The sequence below is a fragment of the Glycine max genome, chromosome 18, assembly GCF_000004515.6.
Source record: "Glycine max cultivar Williams 82 chromosome 18, Glycine_max_v4.0, whole genome shotgun sequence".
NCBI lineage: Eukaryota > Viridiplantae > Streptophyta > Magnoliopsida > Fabales > Fabaceae > Glycine > Glycine max.
Window position 1 is genome coordinate 55,046,788 of NC_038254.2, and position 21,587 is coordinate 55,068,374.

The 21,587-nt window shown below is 29.1% G+C and overlaps 3 protein-coding genes across 3 annotated transcripts in view; all 3 read right to left on the reverse strand.

Moving 5' to 3' along the window:
* The window catches only part of LOC100791943 (NADP-dependent malic enzyme), a 5,304-nt gene extending 2,820 nt beyond the window's left edge, over positions 1-2,484 (reverse strand). The window contains exon 1 of the mRNA XM_014770352.3: positions 2,455-2,484. Coding sequence (XP_014625838.2) covers positions 2,455-2,484 — 30 coding nt within the window. The remainder of the gene's footprint in view (positions 1-2,454) is intronic.
* Positions 2,485-4,312: 1,828 nt separating this feature from the next.
* Positions 4,313-10,030, reverse strand: PHO1-H6 (PHO1 family protein). Its single transcript, XM_003552494.5, has 13 exons — positions 9,283-10,030; positions 8,782-9,106; positions 8,629-8,677; positions 8,471-8,542; positions 8,241-8,370; positions 7,807-7,927; positions 7,340-7,598; positions 7,072-7,176; positions 6,936-6,980; positions 6,502-6,651; positions 5,708-5,986; positions 5,481-5,620; positions 4,313-4,651 (listed from the first exon to the last, which is right to left on the reverse strand). The coding sequence occupies exons 1-13, from the start codon at positions 9,833-9,835 to the stop codon at positions 4,549-4,551; spliced, it is 2,331 nt and encodes a 776-aa protein (XP_003552542.1). The 5' UTR covers positions 9,836-10,030; the 3' UTR covers positions 4,313-4,548.
* Positions 10,031-16,977: 6,947 nt separating this feature from the next.
* LOC100792465 (transcription repressor MYB6) lies at positions 16,978-18,231 on the reverse strand. The gene is made up of 2 exons (XM_006602865.3): positions 18,112-18,231; positions 16,978-17,548 (listed from the first exon to the last, which is right to left on the reverse strand). Exons 1-2 carry the CDS (start codon positions 18,141-18,143, stop codon positions 17,101-17,103), a joined length of 480 nt encoding a protein of 159 aa, XP_006602928.2. The 5' UTR covers positions 18,144-18,231; the 3' UTR covers positions 16,978-17,100.
* Between the last annotated feature and the right edge of the window lie 3,356 nt (positions 18,232-21,587).

Here is a 21,587-nt window from a genome sequence, read left to right on the forward strand (position 1 = left end):
TGAGAGAAAAAACATATATACATGTCCCCTCGCACCGCCCCCCCTCTGCATGTAGAGACATAAAAAAAAATTTTGTCTTTTATAAATAAAAATATGGATATATAGCGCGTGAGAGAGCTATATATATATATATATATATATATATATATATATATATATATATATATATATATATATATATATATATATATATATATATATATATATATATAATTTTTGGGTGTGATTTTTAAAAGCTAATAATTATAACTTTCCTATCCTAAGTGTGTGATTCTTTCCTTCTAGTAATTTTTGGGTTCCTGAATTCCTGTTTAGCGTTGCTTATTTTAATTTCGTGTCATACTAGTCATTGATTTAATCCATAGGTAGTAAGAAGTCGAATATGCAAATATTAACCCCAAATTGTTGGGAAGACGCGTCATTTAGAATGAATTAATTACACGATTTGTATTATATCATTTGTATATTGTTTAATTAGAACTTAATTAATTACTACCTCTTTCATTAATTATAATTTTTTTTAAAAAAATGTTTCTTCTTTTTTTAAGATTATTTCTGATTTTTAGATTTATGAATTATTTTTTCTCTACATATACTTATTTGATTATTCTTTTTTCAAACATTAATGAAGAACAATTAAATAAATAAAAGGATAAGAAAATGATAATTTTAAAATGATAGTATAATTAATTGATAGATTTAATGTGATTAATTAAATTAATAACTTTTTTAAAGAGACATTAATTAATTGAAAAGTTCTTATAATTAGAGATGGAAGGAAAAATTAATTATTAGGATTATAAGAACTGAAAATTAAATTATTTTTCTTTTGTAGAGGACAAAAGACAAAATCTCCTTAAATCACATGAATGAAAATGTCAATTTAGGATGTTGAATTAGCCAAATTTTTGAAGATGAAACTGACATTATTATTGAAGAAAATATAATAATCTTTTAAATACATATTTGTTGTTCACTTCACGTATAAATTTTCTTTTCTCAACCATACATCCATCAGGCCAAGTGAAAACTTTTGTTCGCTTAACAGGATTGCATCTGAAGAAGTCACATTAGCCTTGTCAAGGTCTTTGCTCGTTAAGCGAGACAACCTCTCTATAAAGAAAAAGAATTAAATTTAAATTGAATTCTCTTAGCTAGTTGTTTACTTGCTAAGCAAGATTACCTTTATGCAAAAAAGATAAAATAGAGATTTTACACGTATTTTAAGACACCTCATTATTGGAAATGATAAGGCATATTTTTAAGGTTTTGTGTTGTAGTTGTGTCTCACCTACTCTCTTTTCTTCATTTTCTTCAAAGTTTCTTGTAATTTTTGAGTTTTTGATATCTCTCGTGATGATGATGAGAGGCTAGTTAAATTTACCAATTATTGAATGTTTAGTGTACTAAATATACTCTAATGTAATTACTTTTACTATCTACTCTAATGTTATTGCTTCTCTTCAACTTTTATTGTCTATTTTTTGGTTTAATCATTCATATGAATGTTTGTGTGAATAACATTGAAAAATATTTTTATCACTAAGAATTGAAGTTAGCTCATGCCTAAAAACAGTACTCGTACAAGAACAAATATATCATATACAATAGTAACAATTGACTAAAAGTCTAAATATCAAATCCTAAGGATTAGTTGTGTTTCTAATTAGTCAAAATTATTAAACTAAACAAATGGATTAATCAAAAGAGAAATTGAAGTATTTTTGTGGTTTTGGTTTTAAAAGAAAACAAGTAAAATATACAAAACAGAGATTTGAATGATATTAAAAGCGAATGAGGATTATGATTCACTAGTACCAATTTCCTCCGGTACAAGTTCGTATGAAATTCCTACACAATAGTTACCAATTGCCAAAATTAATCAAAAGCCTATGATCAAGGTCTAATGATGTTCTTGCCTTGAACCAATACTCCAATGATCATAGATGTATTGTTTCAAGTCAAGGGATGATTAATTAAAGGTTAATTAATTTATCAGAGATTACCCAAACAGTTTGATCTTACAATTTGGTGTAAAACATTCTCTACCTACGTGTATGTAACATACTTAGATGATTACCATAATACATTCGATTAAGCATATGATTGATCAATCCCCTAATAAACAATAAGAATAAGGAAGAAAATTAAATAATACAAAATACTAATGAATTCCATTAAGAACAGAGAAAAAGATATAATTGGACAATTACATCATAATCCTCAGACTAGGTGACTAGCAGCTCATGGTTAGAGCACAACTCATAATACTATATGATATAGACATAAACATACCAATAAAGTAGGAACGATGATTACAATCCATCCTCACGATATTGTCGACACTTCATAACTCTCAAAACCCTTAAGGTTCTCTCAAAATTAATATAAAAAATGCAAGATATAACCCTTTTTTTATAACTTCCCAAAAGGTGTTAGTAAGAAAAGACGCACAACAGTTGTGATGAAATCCAACACGGCCATGGTGACACTGAAACTCTAGGACATTGTGGATTAACTATAACCCTCATGGGTTGATCATAGTTGCAGTGAAATTTATGATAGCCGTTGTTGAATGGTTGCCACAGTTCTAGAGGGCGTTATCATTTTACCATGGTTATGCGACTTGACACAACCATGATAAATGTCCCACGATCATTATTAAGTGTAGAATCTTCAAATCTTCATAAAATCATGCAATTTCCAACATTTTCACTCAAATGAGTGACTATACTCTGTGATACAAAACTAGTGCTCAATTGTGAGTCTAACAAGAAAATACATGTAAATGACATAAATATCACTAAAAAAGTTATTTATCATTAACTACTAATTGACTCATGTCTTGTGATAGAATTATGTACATTTGCATTGCTATTAACCATTGTTCTGATCTAAATTACTTAGCCTAATTTACTAAGGAATTAAAAGTGATTTAGGTCCTCTCATATCAGAAATCATGATTAAAAGTAACGGCTTGATATTTTGTCTCTTAGAAATCTGTTGTATTTTAGCTATCTTATATTATACTTGAACTTTTAATTTCTTTACTTTTATCTCAAAAAAGAAAATCACCGTTCCACAGATAGTGAATTTACACAAAAACTCAGCTCAAACAAGTTCCTAAAGTGACAATCTTTATACTTACTTTAAAAATACTACACTGATTAATACGGTTGTCAACTATGTAACAAGTATTACATTGGAAGCTTAGGTGACTTAATTTATGCCTTTTGTTTTTCAAATTTGATATTGGTTGAAAATAATAAGCACATTTACATAGTGATTAAACCCTTATATTAATTATAAGTTTAAACACTCTCAAAAAATGTTTTTGGCTAGAATAATTTCATAATTTTTTTTTCTGACATCACGTTAAATGAAGGAGTCAAATCAACATAAATACGAGGATTTATTCAAGATTGTTAACTTTATTGTAAAACCTACGAATTATTGTTGTTTAAAGAGCTAATAATAATTGTATTTATATGTTGGGTAGTGAAAGTTTGACCTTAAATATAACCTTGAATGTTGAATGTTTGTTGATGACTCCCCCGCCCCTTTTCTTTGGATAAGATGTTTTTTTTTTATACATCTTTTAACGATTAGAAAATGTTAAGTTTATTATTGAGGAAGAATATAACCAAATATTAAAAAAATTGAACAAACATAAAAATTAATTTAGGAGCATAAGTTGTGATTGAGATCTGATTTTAATTAATATATTTAATAATTCAAAAATCATTTTAAATTAAATAATGTTAATCCACACATAAATTAATAATCCAGCATTTGTTAGACCCTTACATATGACTTTGTTTCCTTTACATATACGACAAGTCAGCCAAGTAACTTATCTCATAAAGATAGGAAAAATTACATTGAAATCAATATGAATAACAAGGGTAGAACCCCTCTTCCCCTATTACTCTGTTTAAGCCAATCTTGCTATCTTCATTTTAGTTTCCTGCTTTTCGTCACCTTTTAGTCTATGATGAAAATGTGCACATCAGCAGACTCATTGTATTTATATATTTAACAGATGCTAATATATTGTCCAAATCATGCATTAGGATTTTGATTTTTTTTTGTATGCAATGATTTCCTTGAGGTTTGAACCTATGATATAATACATATTATCTAAACACCCACCACTAAGTTAACCCTAGTGGTTCATACATCTGAATTTTGAATGATCAAGGAAAAATTGGGTATTATGATTTTCTTTTTTCTATTTCTCAATGACCATCAGAATCCGTGTCTGCCACGGATGCAAGAAAACTTGCAAAGGAAGCTTAAAGGAGAAAGAAGATAGAGAAAACTGAAATTAGCATAGAATGAGAATTAGCTTACAAGAGAGTGGGTTATTACAGTTTATACAGTCGGTTACAAGAGTAACAAACTTGTAACTAATTAAGCTAACTAAACTAACTTTAGTAACAAAGTAATCAATCTGAATTAACCATTATCAAACTATATCTATGCTAAGAATGGCCAAAGAAATTCCTTACATTTTCATGGCTCCCTCCTCCTCATTCCCACATATGTTTATATGACTGTATTCTCTTCCTCATCTTCGTAATTAAAAGGCAGGGGTACTGATTTGAATGCTCGATAGTTGCCGACATTGTTCAAGTGCTCATTCTCCAACCTGTTCAGTGTTCACATAGAAACAACCAAGTAGCAATAACTAGATAAATATTGGGAATATAATGAACTGAATTGCAAAGCATTATGAAGTTTTACTTTTGCAAAGGTTATACTGTTAATTTAGTTGTCATTACTTTCTTTCTACCTAACCGTAGATTAAGAATGCCACAAGTGGTCCATGTTGTTCTTTATTTGATTGTAAGTAGAGCTGGATCTGGTGTATCATTAGGGATTTGTCTTTTCTGTTGATTCCTCCAGATTGGGTAAAAAATGTTTCTTGAATGAGTTATTCAATTCCAAGGATGAATAAAAAAATCACATCTTATACTATATTGATTGTAAGACAAAATTATGAAGTAATTCAATTTCCTTTATTCTTCAAAATTATGAATGCATTGTTATCTAGGAGAAATTTTCCTGTTAGCAAACTCTTTGCAGAGGAAATAGTTAATAACAGTATAACACTATGATATAACAGTAGAATGAATTTTTAGATATTACTTCAGCACAACCAGAAGTGTAGTTGTTGGATAAGATAAAATATTAGGAACCACTCATTCAGAGTCAACAAACATGCTAACATATTATGGAAAAAGATTCTGGCTAGTTTGCATTTCCTATTTTAGAACATTGAGCTTGGATTACCCAATTCAACCGGTTCTAAGGCATCCAAGATATATCAGAATTCATGTATAAACCTAATGTTTTGTTAGTGAAAGTGAATTAGACTTCAGTCATAAATCATGATCAAGATCAGCATGCACTTCCATTCACATTCACATTCTGCTAAATGCTAGTAAGGTTATTGAATTAAGCACAACAAAGTATACCTGAAAAAATTCCATATGCCACGGCGAAGGATCTCCAAGCAAGTTACTAGAGCAGTCAAAGCTGTTCTATGCAGGATAGGAGTTTCCCTAATGCCTAAAACAGATTGCATCCATGCAAGTCGCAGTATAACATTCAACACCTAAAAGTCATTCATATTTGCAATAGTCAGCAATAACCAACACAAGAAGTAAAGAATGCAAATACTTGCAACTTAATAATAACTTACCATAGCAACAAAATATACATTTTTGTTTGGTACAGAGAGTTTTTCTCTCAACCATGGATTTCTTGAATTCCTTCTCAGCAAACCCCAATCTATGACAATATCCCAATATGTATTAACAATCGTTGCAATGCCTGAAGAAGTTGCAGCTAGAATTTTCCAAACCATTCCTCTTTGGAACTCATTGGTAGTCCTCAAGACAAGTGCTACTACTGTTGAGATGTATTTTAGCCCATTGAGCCCATGCATTGTATTTCTTTCTTCAAGCAAGCGTCGAAAGCACTTGAAATAATAAGTATCATGTTAAATTCACTTCAATTACAATACAATGATTAAAATTGGAAAATTTTTAACATATACTTCATGCACCCCTCAATGTGATGAGATTTTAAGCAAACCTAAAAACATGGAAGGGGAATTTACCAGAAAAGAAACTCCTGCTAAAAATATTTTCCATGAAGGAAAACTTTTGTACGACATTTTTGTAACTGATATCAAATTACATAAGTTGGTAGCAAGAGTTAACATTTGTAATCTTCTCAAAGTGAAAATAAAGAGTTAATCTACAATTTGGTCCCGGAAAGTTTTCATCCATGCAAATTAGTCTTTTTAAGGATGAAATTGTTTAGTTGATAACTTGCTAGGGTACATATGTTAGAAAGTTGACCCTTTTAGGGACCAATTTGTACAGACATGTATTTTTCGGGACCGAAGCAACATAAATTGCCACTTTTGGAGACCAAATTCTATATTAACTAAGAACTGAATGATGTTGTGTATGCTAATCAGGTGCATACCTGAAGACAACGGATCCAGAATGGAATAATAGCTACAATTAAGTAAAATGCTTTGTAGACATCACTTTTGAGGCAGTTGTTTGATCTGGTCTTGAAGTTTCCCCAGAAATAGTAGCAAACATAGAATTCCAAACTTCTAAAGGCCTGCACCTGAACCCAAAAGAAGAGCAGTATTGTTTTAAAAGAAAATTACAACAAATTGACCACCTAAGGTTCTAACTAATAGACGATCCAAATATGATAAATCAGAACAAAAAGATCTTGTGGTTTATTATTCTATTACAGAAGTGCGATTTGCTAGAAGGAGAATAGAGGTAAGAGCAGATGCAAGCTTAAGCAAAAGTTATGCAAATTCAGCCTCAATAATACGAGATTACACATAATGAGTTAGTAGTGAGCAATGCTCAGATTTAGTATAAGGTAAACTTTTAAACCTGGCTGGTAAGCTGGTCTGCCAAGAAATTTTCTGGGAAATTGACCTGAAAGGTAAGCAATCTAGATTACTATCTTAGTAAAATTTTGAACAAAACAAGGACACAAGTGCCTTCTTGGAATTCTCTCTTTCTTTACCTTGTAAAGAGGAGCACAAACACAATGAAATGCACACTGAATAAGGAAGAAGCGGCTGGATTTATATATGATGTTGAAGGGACAAAATGTTATGAGCAGCAGAACCTGTAATACAAATTCATTAGCTTATAGTCATATATGTCCTTGGTCGAACAAAAAGGGCCGTGAAATGAAAACATCAATAGTCTGTGCTTAGGCAGAATGTTTAATGTCAAAGCAAATACACAATATGAATAAGTTTAACAAATGATGTTTTTTTGAAACTTACAATGACAAGGCATAAAGGGACTAATTCTGTCAATGCTGAAAAACTTTTTGTTCTCTGGTCCATCTCCATATCCAAGTTTGAGAGGACAGCAGCCAATGAGAGTACTGCGAGGCCTGAGCTAAGAAGAAAGACTTCTCTGTATCCCAATTCTGTTCCTTCCTTGAAGCCAAATATAAAGGGGAAGTTGATTTTATAACGCCTCCATAGGTATATATTTGCAGAGTAAATGATCATATGCAAGACTATGTATCCAAAGAGACTGCAAAAAGAAAGATGTTTGTTAATCATGTTTCTTGACATCATTGTACCAAAAGGGGGAATACAGAGTAGTGGAATATCATCTTAGCACTTGAAATCATTATGCAAAATCAAAATTTGAGGTTGCTCAATCAGACATACACACAATTATCCAAACACAGAATTATGTAATCACATAATAAAAATTCAAATGAACGTCAACAACATACCTGTAAAGAGGAAATATGTTGTCCATATATCTAGTACGACCCTCGCTATATAGAATATTTCTTGCATGTATTAGTATAATCAGTGCCACAATGAGGGCAATTGAGCAGCCAGTAAACAGTCCTGACATATAATACAGTCAAGTGTCAGTGAGAGAAATTATACTGAAAATGGTTTATTTCTAATCATAGTACTGAGACACAATGAAGGAATAGAAATTTCATTGAGCATAAATGAACCAGGGGAGGATTGCATACATGATAGTTACTGCATTTAAACTTGTTACTTGAGCAGAACTAAATAGATATTACTACATATCAATTTTACTTTTTCTTTGAACTGCACCTTGATTATTGTTCAATGTTCACCATAATACAAATGCACCTCAAGATTTGCAACAATTTTTTAAAATTCAACCACTTCTTGGTGCCCTTACCCAATAAGAATGTAATTCTATGCCGCTCCTTCTTAGCAGTTGGTCTCAATGTGTTCATTCCCTTTCTGTGATTCCCATTTGCAAAGTGCTTAATGAAGGCATGTTCCACCCTTTCCATGAGCCTATTGACCTGTAAAGTACATGATGGACCCGGGCAGCAGCATTTTGGGTTTAAAAGACAACTTTTGATTAATTGAAAGAATATAAAAGAATTGATTTTAAGATAGAACCTCATCTGAGCTTCCAACATATGAACTGTCCACCATCTTTAAGTAATCCTTTGATGCATTCCTTGAACTAACCTGCAAATTGCAATGGTATTAGTCAGATAACACCAAACTTAAAACATTACAACCAATGATCGTCATTCAAATCATATATATGAGACCTTGTCATACTTCTTCATGATTTTTGAGAATGCCAACAAGTTTAAGAAGCTGCATACCAACCAAGCATAAAGATTATTAGCCTTGAAAAACATAATCAAGCTCTCTTCAGTTTTCACTATTTAGTTAATAAAGGAAGGGGGAAACTATGTCACCTATAGCTTTTTAGAAGCCGAAGCTTATTATAGAATTCCTTTAAGGCTATGCTTATTTGTTCCTCAGCTTTCCTGAGCTCTTTCTTGCTAAATGACTGGTCAGATTTTGAACTTGAGAGAAGCCCTTTTATGGTTGACAAAGGAGTTTCTGGTGTGGTCATGTTGATCTTCACGTGATCAAGGGTCTCCAATGAAGCAGGTCTAAAGGCCCCAACAGAAGTCTTAGAAGTGGTTTGTTCCTCATAATTTCCACTTCCATTTTCCAAATGCGTTCCATTGCTCATCTCAACTTCATGAATCACATCCATGTGCACACGTGAGAGACCTTCAAAATGTCAATAGACCCTTTAGATTGTAACTCCTCAACATAAAAATTGCTTAGAATTTTCATGTTGTATGCTCATTTGTATAAATCAAAAGAATTTCCTTAATAATGATCATATTTCTTCGTCTACTGAAATGGAGAAACGAAGACAGAACAAAGAACATTGTCTGGCTTACCAGTTTTTGCATCATTTATATCATGATTCATGGAAAATGAAGTTGAGATCCCATTGCTACCAAGATTTCTGAACCCCACATTGTCCACCTTTATTCTAAGAGCAATCAGAGCATTCATTTGCTTACTCAACTCCTCTGCCTCCTCAACCATTCCATTCACCATTTTCTTGTAGAAGCTATTCACCTTATTAAACTCATGATCAAGTTTCTTGAAAAACACAAGATCTTGTTCTGCCCCTTCTTCAGAAGGCTTGAGGAACATGGTCTGATACAACCCTTCTGAGCCTTCACCCTCCTCAGCACGAACAAGTATAACTTCATCCTCACCCTTCCTAGGAGACCCTCTTTGTCTATCAGTAAGACCACTAAAGGCTCTATAGAGTGTTAACCTTCTCTTCAGAGACCCTTTTGGTGTGGATGCCATTGGTGCTGACTCGTTTAGCTCTCTAAACTTTGACATGTTTTTCAGAGTGGCTTTGAGAGAGTTGTAATCCATGTATGCTTCTTCCCATTCTGGCACCATTTGTGAGACAAATTCTTTCCCAAACTTCATATTTTCTTTTTTTCGAGTGAGACACTTGTGCTTCAGCCAAAAAGAATAAAGAGTTATAGATTTCAATTTTTAATGAAGCTTAGAGAAACATCATTTCTGAGCTGCAATGAATATAGGTTGGAGAATAATACATCTTGCATTGTTTCCGCGTAATGGGGGCATATACAGCTTGAGAAATTAAACAAAAAAGGAAAGTTGACAAGAAATCTAATAAGATTTTAGGAGAGATATACTACTGAGCGCGTATATCGATATAAGGTTTTTACAGCTAAATTAATGTAAGATTAGTTTAAGGTGGTTCCAGCTAAATCAATCATTTTTGTATTTCAATCTTAAATATATAATTATGTTAAATATTTTGAAGGAAAATTTTTATCATTTATATTAATCTTATTTATCTCAAATAAGATTGTTTCTTATAAAAAAAAATCCTTGTATTCTTAAATCAAAAAGAAACAGAGGAGATATTCAAGGTTCTTTTTTGTCATATAATGTCACTTACCTACTTGGTTCTCTGTGTTAATATTGGCATTAGCATATCCTTCCAACTTTTCCTAACAATTTAATTATTCCATTTGAAATCCAGAACGAAAAATTGGTGTCCGTATTAATGTGTAGGTGTCATTGTGAACAAAAAAAAATCATGTTATGGCCAACAATCACGGCCCTGTACATTTTTTATATGTATGTATATTCCACAATTCTTCAAATGTCAAGGTAATGGAGAATTTGTTGGTCACCTAAGACATTGAAGAAAGAAAATGACTTTAGCTTGTGTTTGAACGGAAGGAAAGAAAATGAGAGAGGAAAGATTTTTTTTTTTTTTAATTTGAATGGAGAAGAAAATAAGAAGAAGAAAAATTAAAATTTGTCTCTAAAAGTTAATGTTTCTCTCTCTTTTTTTTCTTTCTTTGTCTCAAATTAAAAAAAAAAATACATTATTATCTGTATTTTTCCCTTTTATTTTCTTTCCTTCTATCTAAACATACCATTAATTTCTGTATATTTTCTTTTTGTAAAAGATATATTTTTCTTTCTATGATGTTTGATTCATCTTTAAATTTATTATCTGCGCATAAAATATTTTCTTACACAATTCTATATAAAATTTAACTTAATTTACTGGATAGGGTTAAAAATCAGCATGCATGTTATGTTGGCCGGTTCTGACTCTGACTAAAGAATGTTGTGGCTGTTCACAAACCTAAGAAGAAATAATTGTAGTTGTTCTAATACTGGCACAAGCTTGAGATGTGTCTCAATCTGCGTTTTTGAAGTGGGGCCAATACCATCCTCCACATACTACGCGTTTACTTTACAGATGGCTTTGATATAGATATGTGTGTACGAATTGTGAACGTGCTAGCATCAACATGATTATTCAAACATTTTTAGCATGAAAATTATTTTTGTTCTGATGTTAACACTACTGTTGATTTATATAAAACACATCAATCAAGATGTAGCTTCTCCAAGTTGGAGGATCTTGTAGGTCTTCACCACAATAAAGTACGTCCAAATTCACATCATGGGACATTTATACAAGTATATAAAAAAAAATAAGTTTTTTAGTTATTTAATTAAAATTTTATGAAAATTAGTTTACAAATATATTTAAAAATTAAATATATATTAATATTTAAAATTGATATATATATATATATATATATATATATATATATATATATATTAAAAATCCATGTCTATAGAGAAGAAATATGAATATATACTACCATCTAATGTCATTAATATAATATTTATACAAATATATCAATGAATATAAATATATAAATAAATAAATATTTGTTTCCTATACATATTTATAGTTTGTGTGGAAATATTAATATAAATTTAACACTATTAATATAATATCTATATAAATATATAAGTTAATAAAATTTTCATATATAGTATCAGACCATTTTGTTAATTAATTATGATTTAAGAAAATTATTTTATAAGAAATATATTTTTAAAAATAAAAATTTAAATATATTAATAAAATATATAGAAATTGAGAAACATAAATATAAAATAATAATAATAATAATAATAATAATTGATATCTCAATTTCTATCTTTAACCATTATTCTAAATAAACTATAGTGAAATATTTTCATATTTCTATATATTTTTAAAAAAAAACTGTTGTTTTTAAAAAATCAACACATTTATTCACGATAAACATTTTGTAAAAAGAAGGTACATCATATTTCATAAGGATGTATATTTAATTTTCGTTGTCAATTTAAGAGAATTTTAATTATAGATAATCTGTAAATATTTCTGTAAGCATACTTGAATTTGACACTTGTTGTAATCCTAATGAACTATAAAGACTCAACTCATCTAATTTTATTTATTTATTTTTTTTAAAAAAAGAGATTGGCAACTTGTTAAACATACCTCACTGTATTACAATATATATAAACTTAAACAAGGAGAGGTTTGGGAAATCTTTTTTTTTTTTTTTTGGAAAATTGGTCTCAAAATAAGAGTTTGAATTCGAAAGTCTGATCATACATAAAGAAATATTCTTTTTTTTTTCAAGAAAAGGGACTAAGTGCCTTATTCTTTTGGCCCTTTTCAAATTAACAACTAACTAAATAATATGTATGCACATTAACATTACTGTAGTTTGTTTCTTCTTCTTCTTCTTCAATGATCTAATGCCTTGATCGGGTAAATAATATGTGCAATGGGTCAGTAACTATTAGAATATCAATGCAATGGAAGATTGGGAATAGAGAGAGAATTGATGAGATCCTTTATATAGAGAAATGAAAACCAATTCGGCAGAAAGAAAAAAAATTAGAAACTAAACGATCGAAGCTACAAGTTTCTTATGGGCATCAACAATCAATAATGATGAACATTTCTTATGGGCAAAAAATAATAATAATGATGAACATTTCTTATGGGCAAAAAATAATAATAATGATGAACATTCAAGGCTGTTATAGACTTATAGTGACATTAATTTATTTTTTATTTTTTTAGACTTCAAATAGTTGAAGCAAACTTAGGATCGAGATTTTTCTTATTGGGGGAAAATAATTTGGCAAATAGGTTCCTAATTTTCAAATAAAAGAACTTTCAGATTTTTTTTAACAATAAGAAATTGGATTCATGAACAATGTTCTTGAACAAGGCCTCAAACGTGGTGGGCAACCTCGATCTCAATTAAGGCGACTAGTGGTGGATCTTAATAGAAGCCAGGGGACCCGTGGCCCCCCAAGATTTTTTTTCAATACATATATAAGTAACTTTTTCATACAAAGATCCCCCCCAGCCCCAAATTTTTGTAATGTTTTTTATGTAAGCCTAAGTTGATAAGTGTAAAGGAAAGTCTACTTTTTTTTTCAGGCACGTTAAGCCCAAGCTACTTAACTTTAGATAATAAAAAAAAAAATTATTGGAAAAAGGATGATTTTGCTGAATTGATACTGATAGACTTTCGTTGCGTATAGAAGAAGTTTGAATTGAAAAATTCTTTCTTCAACAAAAAGTTCCCTTCCCAATTCCTCCATCTCTCTTTCACAAAAAAAGTTCTTCTCGCCGCAAACTTTCGTTCCTTAGCAATTCGCAGAATGGTAGTATGATTTCTGTTCAAATACATTTTACTTGATTGATCCATTAATTTGTTTTATCTTAACTCTTCTAGTTTCTGAAGCTAAAACAAAAACTAAAGATCATTTTCATCAGCAATAAAAATAATTGAAACTTAATAGAATGAAAGATGAATTTTTTTATAGATAATAGCTGAAACCTTGTGCGCAGACTATGGTGGATAGGATTTTCTTGCTATCTTCGAATGGGCTAGTCACTTGTTTATTAAAGTTTGCCGGTGGGTAGGAAGGTGATAAATTTCAGATGGTGCAGAATTGTGATCTGGTTGCTATTAATTGGATTTCATAGTTACGTTTTTATATTGTGAAGGCTCTTGCACATACAATTTCAGGGGTGTTGACTAGTTATACTTGTTAGCAGTATAATCTTAGCTTCAGTTTTCCTTTAATTTTTGTAAATTGTCTATGCACGTCTTGTGTCATGGATTATTCTAATAAAATGTTTTGCCTACCAAACAAAATAAAAAACTAAAGGCCACAACGGTAGAGATGGTCATTGATGGCAGACACATGCAACAAATACGTACAAAGCTTCGCACCTCTCTTTGGGTAACTTAGCTAAGGGTAATTTTGGATTTTTAATCAAAAAACATAAAATTTAATGCAAATCGATCAATTTTAAAAACAAAAACCATAACTTAGCATCCTTACATGAGAGGTGCCAAAGAAATGGTTTTAAACAAAGAGAATGGGTGGGTAATCAGTGAAAACCTTGAAAGTATTGATGTAATTTGTTCTAGTTAAAATTTATTGAAAATATGCTCTTTATAATTAATTAGAATTTATTGGAGACTATAAAAGAACATATTTTAAAAAGTTTTATTAAAGAGTGTATTGTTAGTCAAAACATGAAGTTTAACACGCATAAACAATGATGAGGGTTGATCGAACTGATTTGGTAAATGATTTCTAATTCAACTAACAACTATGATTTGATTAGTATTGTATAATTGACAAGATGAATGTGAAAGTAATTGAAAAGATGTTAGAGATTTTAAAAATAACTAAAATTAGATAACCTAAGGACTAAAACTAAATGTTGAATTTTATGAGTAAAATTAAATTTTATAGACACTAAAATCAAACTTTAAATTTGATAAATGTTTAAACTAGACTTGAAATATTTCTATAAATGAAAAACAAAACACTTGCTATATAAATGTCATGTATAAATCATATGAATGTTATATCACATTAAATGTTCCCATATATAATACTAATGTTACATCACTATTAATTATATTAAAAAAATTAATAATTAAGATTTAATGTAACAGATTGTATGTATGTGAGATGAAACAACATAAGCAGGGCTCACATTTCCAAATCTAATCCAACTTTCATAAAGTGGGAAAAATTCAAATATAATAATCAAATCAATGCTTTTCATCAAAATTGAGTGAAAATCAAATAAAAAAATTGAAAATTAAGATTTTTTTAATCCTAAATCAAATAAATAATATTTCTATAAATTATATTAGATCACAACCTAATTCCATTTATAATACATAATTGTTGTTAGTCCAAAGATATTTTAGACATATAAAAAAAGTAAACATAAATTCTATTATTAAATAAATTATTTTTTTAACATGTGAATAGAAGAAAAACTTAAAGAATTATATTACAAATCAGATTTAATTAATTGACAGAAATGACTTGATTCTCGGGCCTCATTTTGTGCACGTAGCGTGGATCTTCTTCTTATTGATAGTACACAACAACATGTGGAGATGCATATGCAACGCATTCGTCCGTACCTAAATTTCCGAAAAAAAGTTTTAAGAGATTACGTGGACATGCAATGCCACACTCGCACTCTTTCCTTGGTTCCGAATCTAGACCTCATCATTCTTTTATTTATATTTTGAATTCAATTCAGGTTTAATATATTGTGGTTTTGGAATTATTGAAATGTCATTGTATACCCTAATTATTACGTAGGGATACCTTTTTAGTGTTTATTGCATTCATAGGCCCCACTAAGCCCTATCTATATCTATTTTATCTGTAAAATCGCTGTTCAATGCTTTCCGGATTGACCCGTGTTCTACCCAACAGTGTAAATTGGCCTTGCTAATCAAGCAGGTCATCATTTGTAGTCAGCACAGCAAGTATTATTCAAGGTCTTGGAGAATTTTTTCTTCCAAATTTTTTTCGCAATAATATTTTTTTTTCATTAATTAAACTTTTAGTCCATCTAAAATTTTAGGATTTATATGGAACGATCGCGAGTTTTTGACTTTTTTATTATTTTAAACACAACTTTCGAATAAAACGTATTTGGTAAGAATGAGATTGAAATGATATTTAACTTAATTTAAAAATACTTTTATATTTATGTTCCAAATTAAGAAGAAAAAATCATTTATAAATTTAATTTATATTTTAAAAAATACACTCTCCTTAGTTATATTTGACGATATTTTTTCTCATTATTATTATTACTATTTTCACTATTGTCATGAATATCATTATTATTATCATCACAATTGACACTATTATTATTTCTGCCATCATCATTGACATCATGTATTCATGTCACCACCAACATTATTATTGTCAACAATTATCAAAAACATCACCAATATTACTAATATTGTCACATTATATCAACTAGCATTATTATCATTATCATTATATTCATCACCGACAAGTATAACCTAATGCTAATTTTAATAAGATAAGAAAATTTTAAAATAGAAATGGTTGTTTTTTAAAAAAAAAATCGAAACTTACAACTAAAAACAAAACAAACAAAATGCGACTTTAGATTTTTGGTTTTAGTTTTATAATTTTTTTTTATCAATTTTAGTCCTCATATATTTTATTCATTACCATTAACCTTTTCTTAAATAAAAATCAAGTAATTTTTTATTTAAAATTTAGTTAAAATTATTCTTATTATTATCAAAATATTTGAAGTTTTTGATACATCTAGAATATGAAATAATTTAAGAAATAAGTATAGTTAAAAGGATTTTAAGACGAATACATGAAAAAGAGAAAATTTTAATATTTTTTTCTGGTATATTTTGATGTTTTGGTTAGTAAGTTTTGAATAAAATATAAAATTAATTAATTGTATTTATGGAGATTTTAAGTAGAAATTAAGAATTTGAGAATTTTTGGTAAAAGAAAAAAAATGAATGAAAAGATTAATTTGAGATGTAAAAATTATTCCATTAAATTCACTTGAAAATTAATAAATTTAACTAATATGCGGATCAAACATGATAATAATTATATGAAAAATGAGTCATAAATAATTAAAAAAATTTAATATTAGAATTTTCAATTTTTGGATTGTTAATTGGATTCACTCTTAATGCAATTTCACTATGTTTATTGTGTTTTTAACATCAATGAGAAACTATTTGAATCTAAAACTTAGGAAGATCAAATCTATTTCTAAAATTATCTATGTTCAACTACCAATTAAGCAACATACCATAGATATATTAAAATAAAGAAAAAAAGAGCAACATAAAGTATGGGGGACCAATGAGAAACTATTTGAATCTAAAATTTGGAAGACCAAATCTATTTTTAAAACATTCTCCCTTAAGAAAATTAGGAAGACTATCCTAAAAAAAACTCCCTGTATGTATAGGGATTAAATTTAAACGATCTAACTATGGATTTTGAAAGTTCACAATCCCTCCAAGTTCACCTTGTGTAACAAAGTCAAAATCAATTGAAGTAAGCTCTTCGTTCCAAAGGTTAAGCTCTCCATGCACCCCACCAAAGAAGCACGTGTTGTTGTTGTTGTTAAATACTGCATTATCTTCCTTGTCAGCTAACAATGTCTCCCACCAATTCTCTGATGATGTTGCACCTTCTTCACTAACACCAACTTTGGGACTATTAATGAATTTCCGTTGCAACCATGGGGATGTTTTTGTTAAAACTCGAGGAATAGGCTTAATCACTTCGTGGGGTTTCACTGTTGATTTGGTCTCTTGCTTCTTTATTTTGTTGTCTTTGTTGTGAGAGTGAACTTTACGGCGCATGTAGGCGTTCCAGTAGTTCTTAACATCATTTGAAGTTCTTCCCGGAAGTCTCCCAGCAATTAGGGACCATCTACATCGACAAACAATTAATTTTAATTTTGTTTAATGACAAGTTAATTTACTCTTGTTCTATGCAATATTACATGAATTAAATTTTCATGCACTTTTAATATAATTTTTTACACGGTTAATATAATATAAACCATCTTAAATACAACTTTTTTTTGCAATTAATTATTATAAAACTCAATAATTTTATGAGAAATGACAATCTATGATTAAATAACAACAAATAAAATCTCTGTAAAAAAACATACATTTTTTTTTCATTATCAATGCATTTTAATTAATCTCATGAGCGTAATTTAGTTAACAATATATATTGTGTGTGTGTGAGATAAAAAATTAAGAAAGAAATGAAAAAATATATGTTAACAGTGAGACGGAAGAGAAACTGAGTATATAAATATAAATAACAAACAAATGTTTTATGCAAATAATATGGATTCAAATATGAAATATAAGGCACATATATTTATCAAGAGGTATCACTACACTCAGTTTGATTTAGTTAACAGTATATACACGCCTGTTTAATTCAACAAAAAAAAAGAAGAAAATATATACACAAACCTGTTTCCCAAAAGCTTATGCAATCTGATCATCAAATCAACCTCATCTTCATTAAAATCTCCCCGCTTGATATTTGGTTTTAGATAGTTCAACCATCTTAATCTACAACTCTTGCGGCATCTGTTCAACCCTATGTGTATATACCAAACACAAGATATATATATATATATATATATATATATATATATCAATTTTTATTGTTTATAACAACTTAATTATATAAGCGTGTCCTAGTTATATAATTATATAATTGCAAACCACAAGCAATGAAGAAAACGGAATGAGGAAAGTAATTAAGTTTATTTTATCAGCCAATAAATAATATATTAATAAAAACAAGGAATCTGTATATAGGAAATACCACGAAGTCTATATGGTTTCACATAGCACCGAGCTCATGCACCTGATGCTCAATGGTTATACAATATTTATGTGGCACTTGACAACATCATAAATATATGATAACCACAAGTATATATAGGTTTCATACATAAAGACAATAACCACAATTAGTTAAGAAAAACACCTGCTCTTTGAGGAACAAGGTGCCATTTTCCTTCCCCATGAAGGTTCACGCAATCTCTGAGAAGGTCATCTTCAAATTGACTCCATGCGCCTTTCCTCACACCTGATGATCCTTCCATGGGAATTGATAGGTGCTTTCTTGCACTGTGTAGTGATACCTCTTGAGAAATTAATGTTAAGTGAAATAAAAATTATTCTAAGACTAACTCTATAAAGTATATATCTTTTAATAACTCTTGTATATAGAGGTGTGTGTGTATATGTTGGACAAACTATATATATGTCTAATCTTTCAACTCTCTTCAAAGTATGTAACATTACACGTATCTAACAATTTATGGAGAAAGCGGATACCAGCTTAATAATTACTTTCAAAACCACCAACCTAGACCCCCTCCAAAGAGTTCTTTTCCCAAATTATAAAATCGTGACCATGCATTACATTTAATGGTCCACACTCCACAGAGCTATCGGTGAATTTAATTTTCAAATTAATGATTAATTGATCAATTTTTGAAGCCAATTCACTAATCTTCAAAAGCATAAACTAATCTGCAAATTAAATATTTACTAATGTTTTGATTAACTGAGCAATCGTCAGGGACCATTACAAGTGGTAGATGATTGCGATTTGGATGAAACGAGACGTGGCTGACGAAGATCCAGATTGGCAGAACTATATACAAGATCCTATACAAGATATTATTGTACTATCTTATTGGGAACCATTAACCAACTCTTGTTTTCAGCTCTCTATAGCTCTCTCTTTTTGTGTTTCTAAGTTGATTTGACATTATATTATTTATAAGTGTAAAACTTTGATGGAAAATAAATATTATACATAGTATAAACCTTTTTTTTTGTGTGTGTGTATACATAATATAAACTGAACCGATCGGTGTATATATTAAGAAGAAAATGAATATTAAACACTACTTTGGTCGTAGACATGAACAGCATCATGACGTTGTATAGCTAACTGTGCTATGCTATGATAGTTATTGGCCATTTGGCTGTATCGCATACGAGAGACTTTTTCAGTCACATGCATGTCTTAACAAATTAATAACAACTTTGCCAGCTGGGTAAGTACGTCTTTGCATGGATGATTCTGCCCTTCAATTGATTTTTTTTTTATGATATGCTTAGATATAAGAAAATAAAGAAAAAAAGAAAAGAAAATGTATATATAACAATGTATTTTTAAGTGAAGAAAAAGCGTTTTTTTTTCAATAAAATTTAAAAAAAACTACTCTCTCCTCAATTCAAATTTCAAATGTTTCTAGTCTCTTTCATTTTCTTTATACCTACCAAACATAACCTTAGTGTTTAACAATATTACCTGTAAAATACAATGTAAAAGTTCATTTTAAGAATAACGTCTATTCGTAAGTGACATAGTTAGTACATGTTTAGATATAATATATTTTACGAATAGTGGAATATTTTATAGCTTTTACATCCTGCTAAAAAAAATCAAAATTAAATAAGTTAATCTAATGCGCATTTAGTTTAATTTTATTAACAGAATCTTTATTTTTTTATGAGTAAAACTTTCTTAAGAATAGACTTATTATAAGGTCAAATCAGAGAGCTAAATTGCAACAAGATACATGATCAATATAATAGAGTGAGTTTGGGCCGGGGGAACAGAATGTGTTCTGAGAAGTGTGTGTCTCTTGCTTGGTTATTTAATTAAAATGAAAGTGGCGTCAAATGGTGTAATGAATTGAAAATAGTATTTTATATTGTTCAGTCTTTCATATTCTTTTAGAAAACCAGAAAGAAAATAATAGATGCTTCCTGAATAGATTTACACTTAGTTCAGAAATATGATTGGCCAAATACTTTCATGGTGCGAGCTCTTGTAAATAATGTTGATTTCGTTTAAAAAATAAAATAAAAAGATAATTTTTTTATAGTTAGTAAAAAATAAAAATTCTAATTCAATCTCATGTTGTCATGCTATCACAATCGATTATTGTAATAACAACAAATAATTAATTTAAGTGAAACTGAATTCAATTTTTTTAAATAAAAATCTCGAAGTTTAAAACTTATCAATGAAAAAAGATGATTAAGAAGAAATATTTTATTAAAATAATAAGTTAAATTCTCCATCAAAAATTAATTATTAATAAAATTAATAAATATTTTACACCAATATGATAAAGATATAAAAAAATTAATTATATTCATGCTAAGAATAAATTAAACTAACTACTTTTTGAGGGTTTTATAAAATTACATATACATTTCATGCTTTTTTTTTTAATCCTGTATACACTAAACCTCCTTAATTTTTAAAAATATACACTGTGATTCCCATTTTTACTTTACACTATTACTCTTCATTATTTAAAAATATTATGTCAAACTTCCCAAAGAGAGATTATTATAAATATTGAAAAATCACGAATATTTATATAATTTCACAATTTACTCTGATAATAAACAGAAAAGATACTTGACATCAAAGGATATTTTGTCAAGAAAAAAAAAACATCAAAAGGACATCTGACAGAAGCCTGTCTTTACACTTGACACAACATCAGACCCTACTATAATAATATCAGCTTTTGTCCATTTCTTCAAACTCAAAGCAATATCATGTGGTTTAAGTGGAACACGGAGGAAGAAGCATCAATATTTTCAACACCAATCAGTTGACAAGAGATCTATCGGTATTACGTATTAAAATATTTATTATTTCTTTTTATTTCTAATATAAACAATAAAATGTTCAATAAAGTAGGGAAGTAATTAAAACGTTTCATAAAACTTAAATGATGAAGTCATAACTCATAAGCAATTCATGTTCACGATATTGCAAGCAAAAATATCTTGAAAAGATCAGTTGGACATGTGAGGCAGCAAGATTTTATGTTTAATATTAAATTCTAATAACTGATGATTTAAGAAAATATGTATTTTTTTAAATGATAATTTAA

Bases quoted from the DNA above. Each gene is read 5' to 3' on its own strand.
- LOC100792465 (XM_006602865.3), bottom strand. From the start codon at position 18,143: ATGATCAGATTGCATAAGCTTTTGGGAAACAG. The intron at 17,549-18,111 runs GTTTGTGTATAT...TTGTCGATGTAG, and splicing joins CATAAGCTTTTGGGAAACAG to ATGGTCCCTAATTGCTGGGA.
- PHO1-H6 (XM_003552494.5), bottom strand. From the start codon at position 9,835: ATGAAGTTTGGGAAAGAATTTGTCTCACAAATGGTGCCAGAATGGGAA. The intron at 9,107-9,282 runs GTAAGCCAGACA...GACATTTTGAAG, and splicing joins TATAAATGATGCAAAAACTG to GTCTCTCACGTGTGCACATG. The intron at 7,599-7,806 runs GTATGTTGTTGA...TTCTTTTTGCAG, and splicing joins AACATATTTCCTCTTTACAG to TCTCTTTGGATACATAGTCT.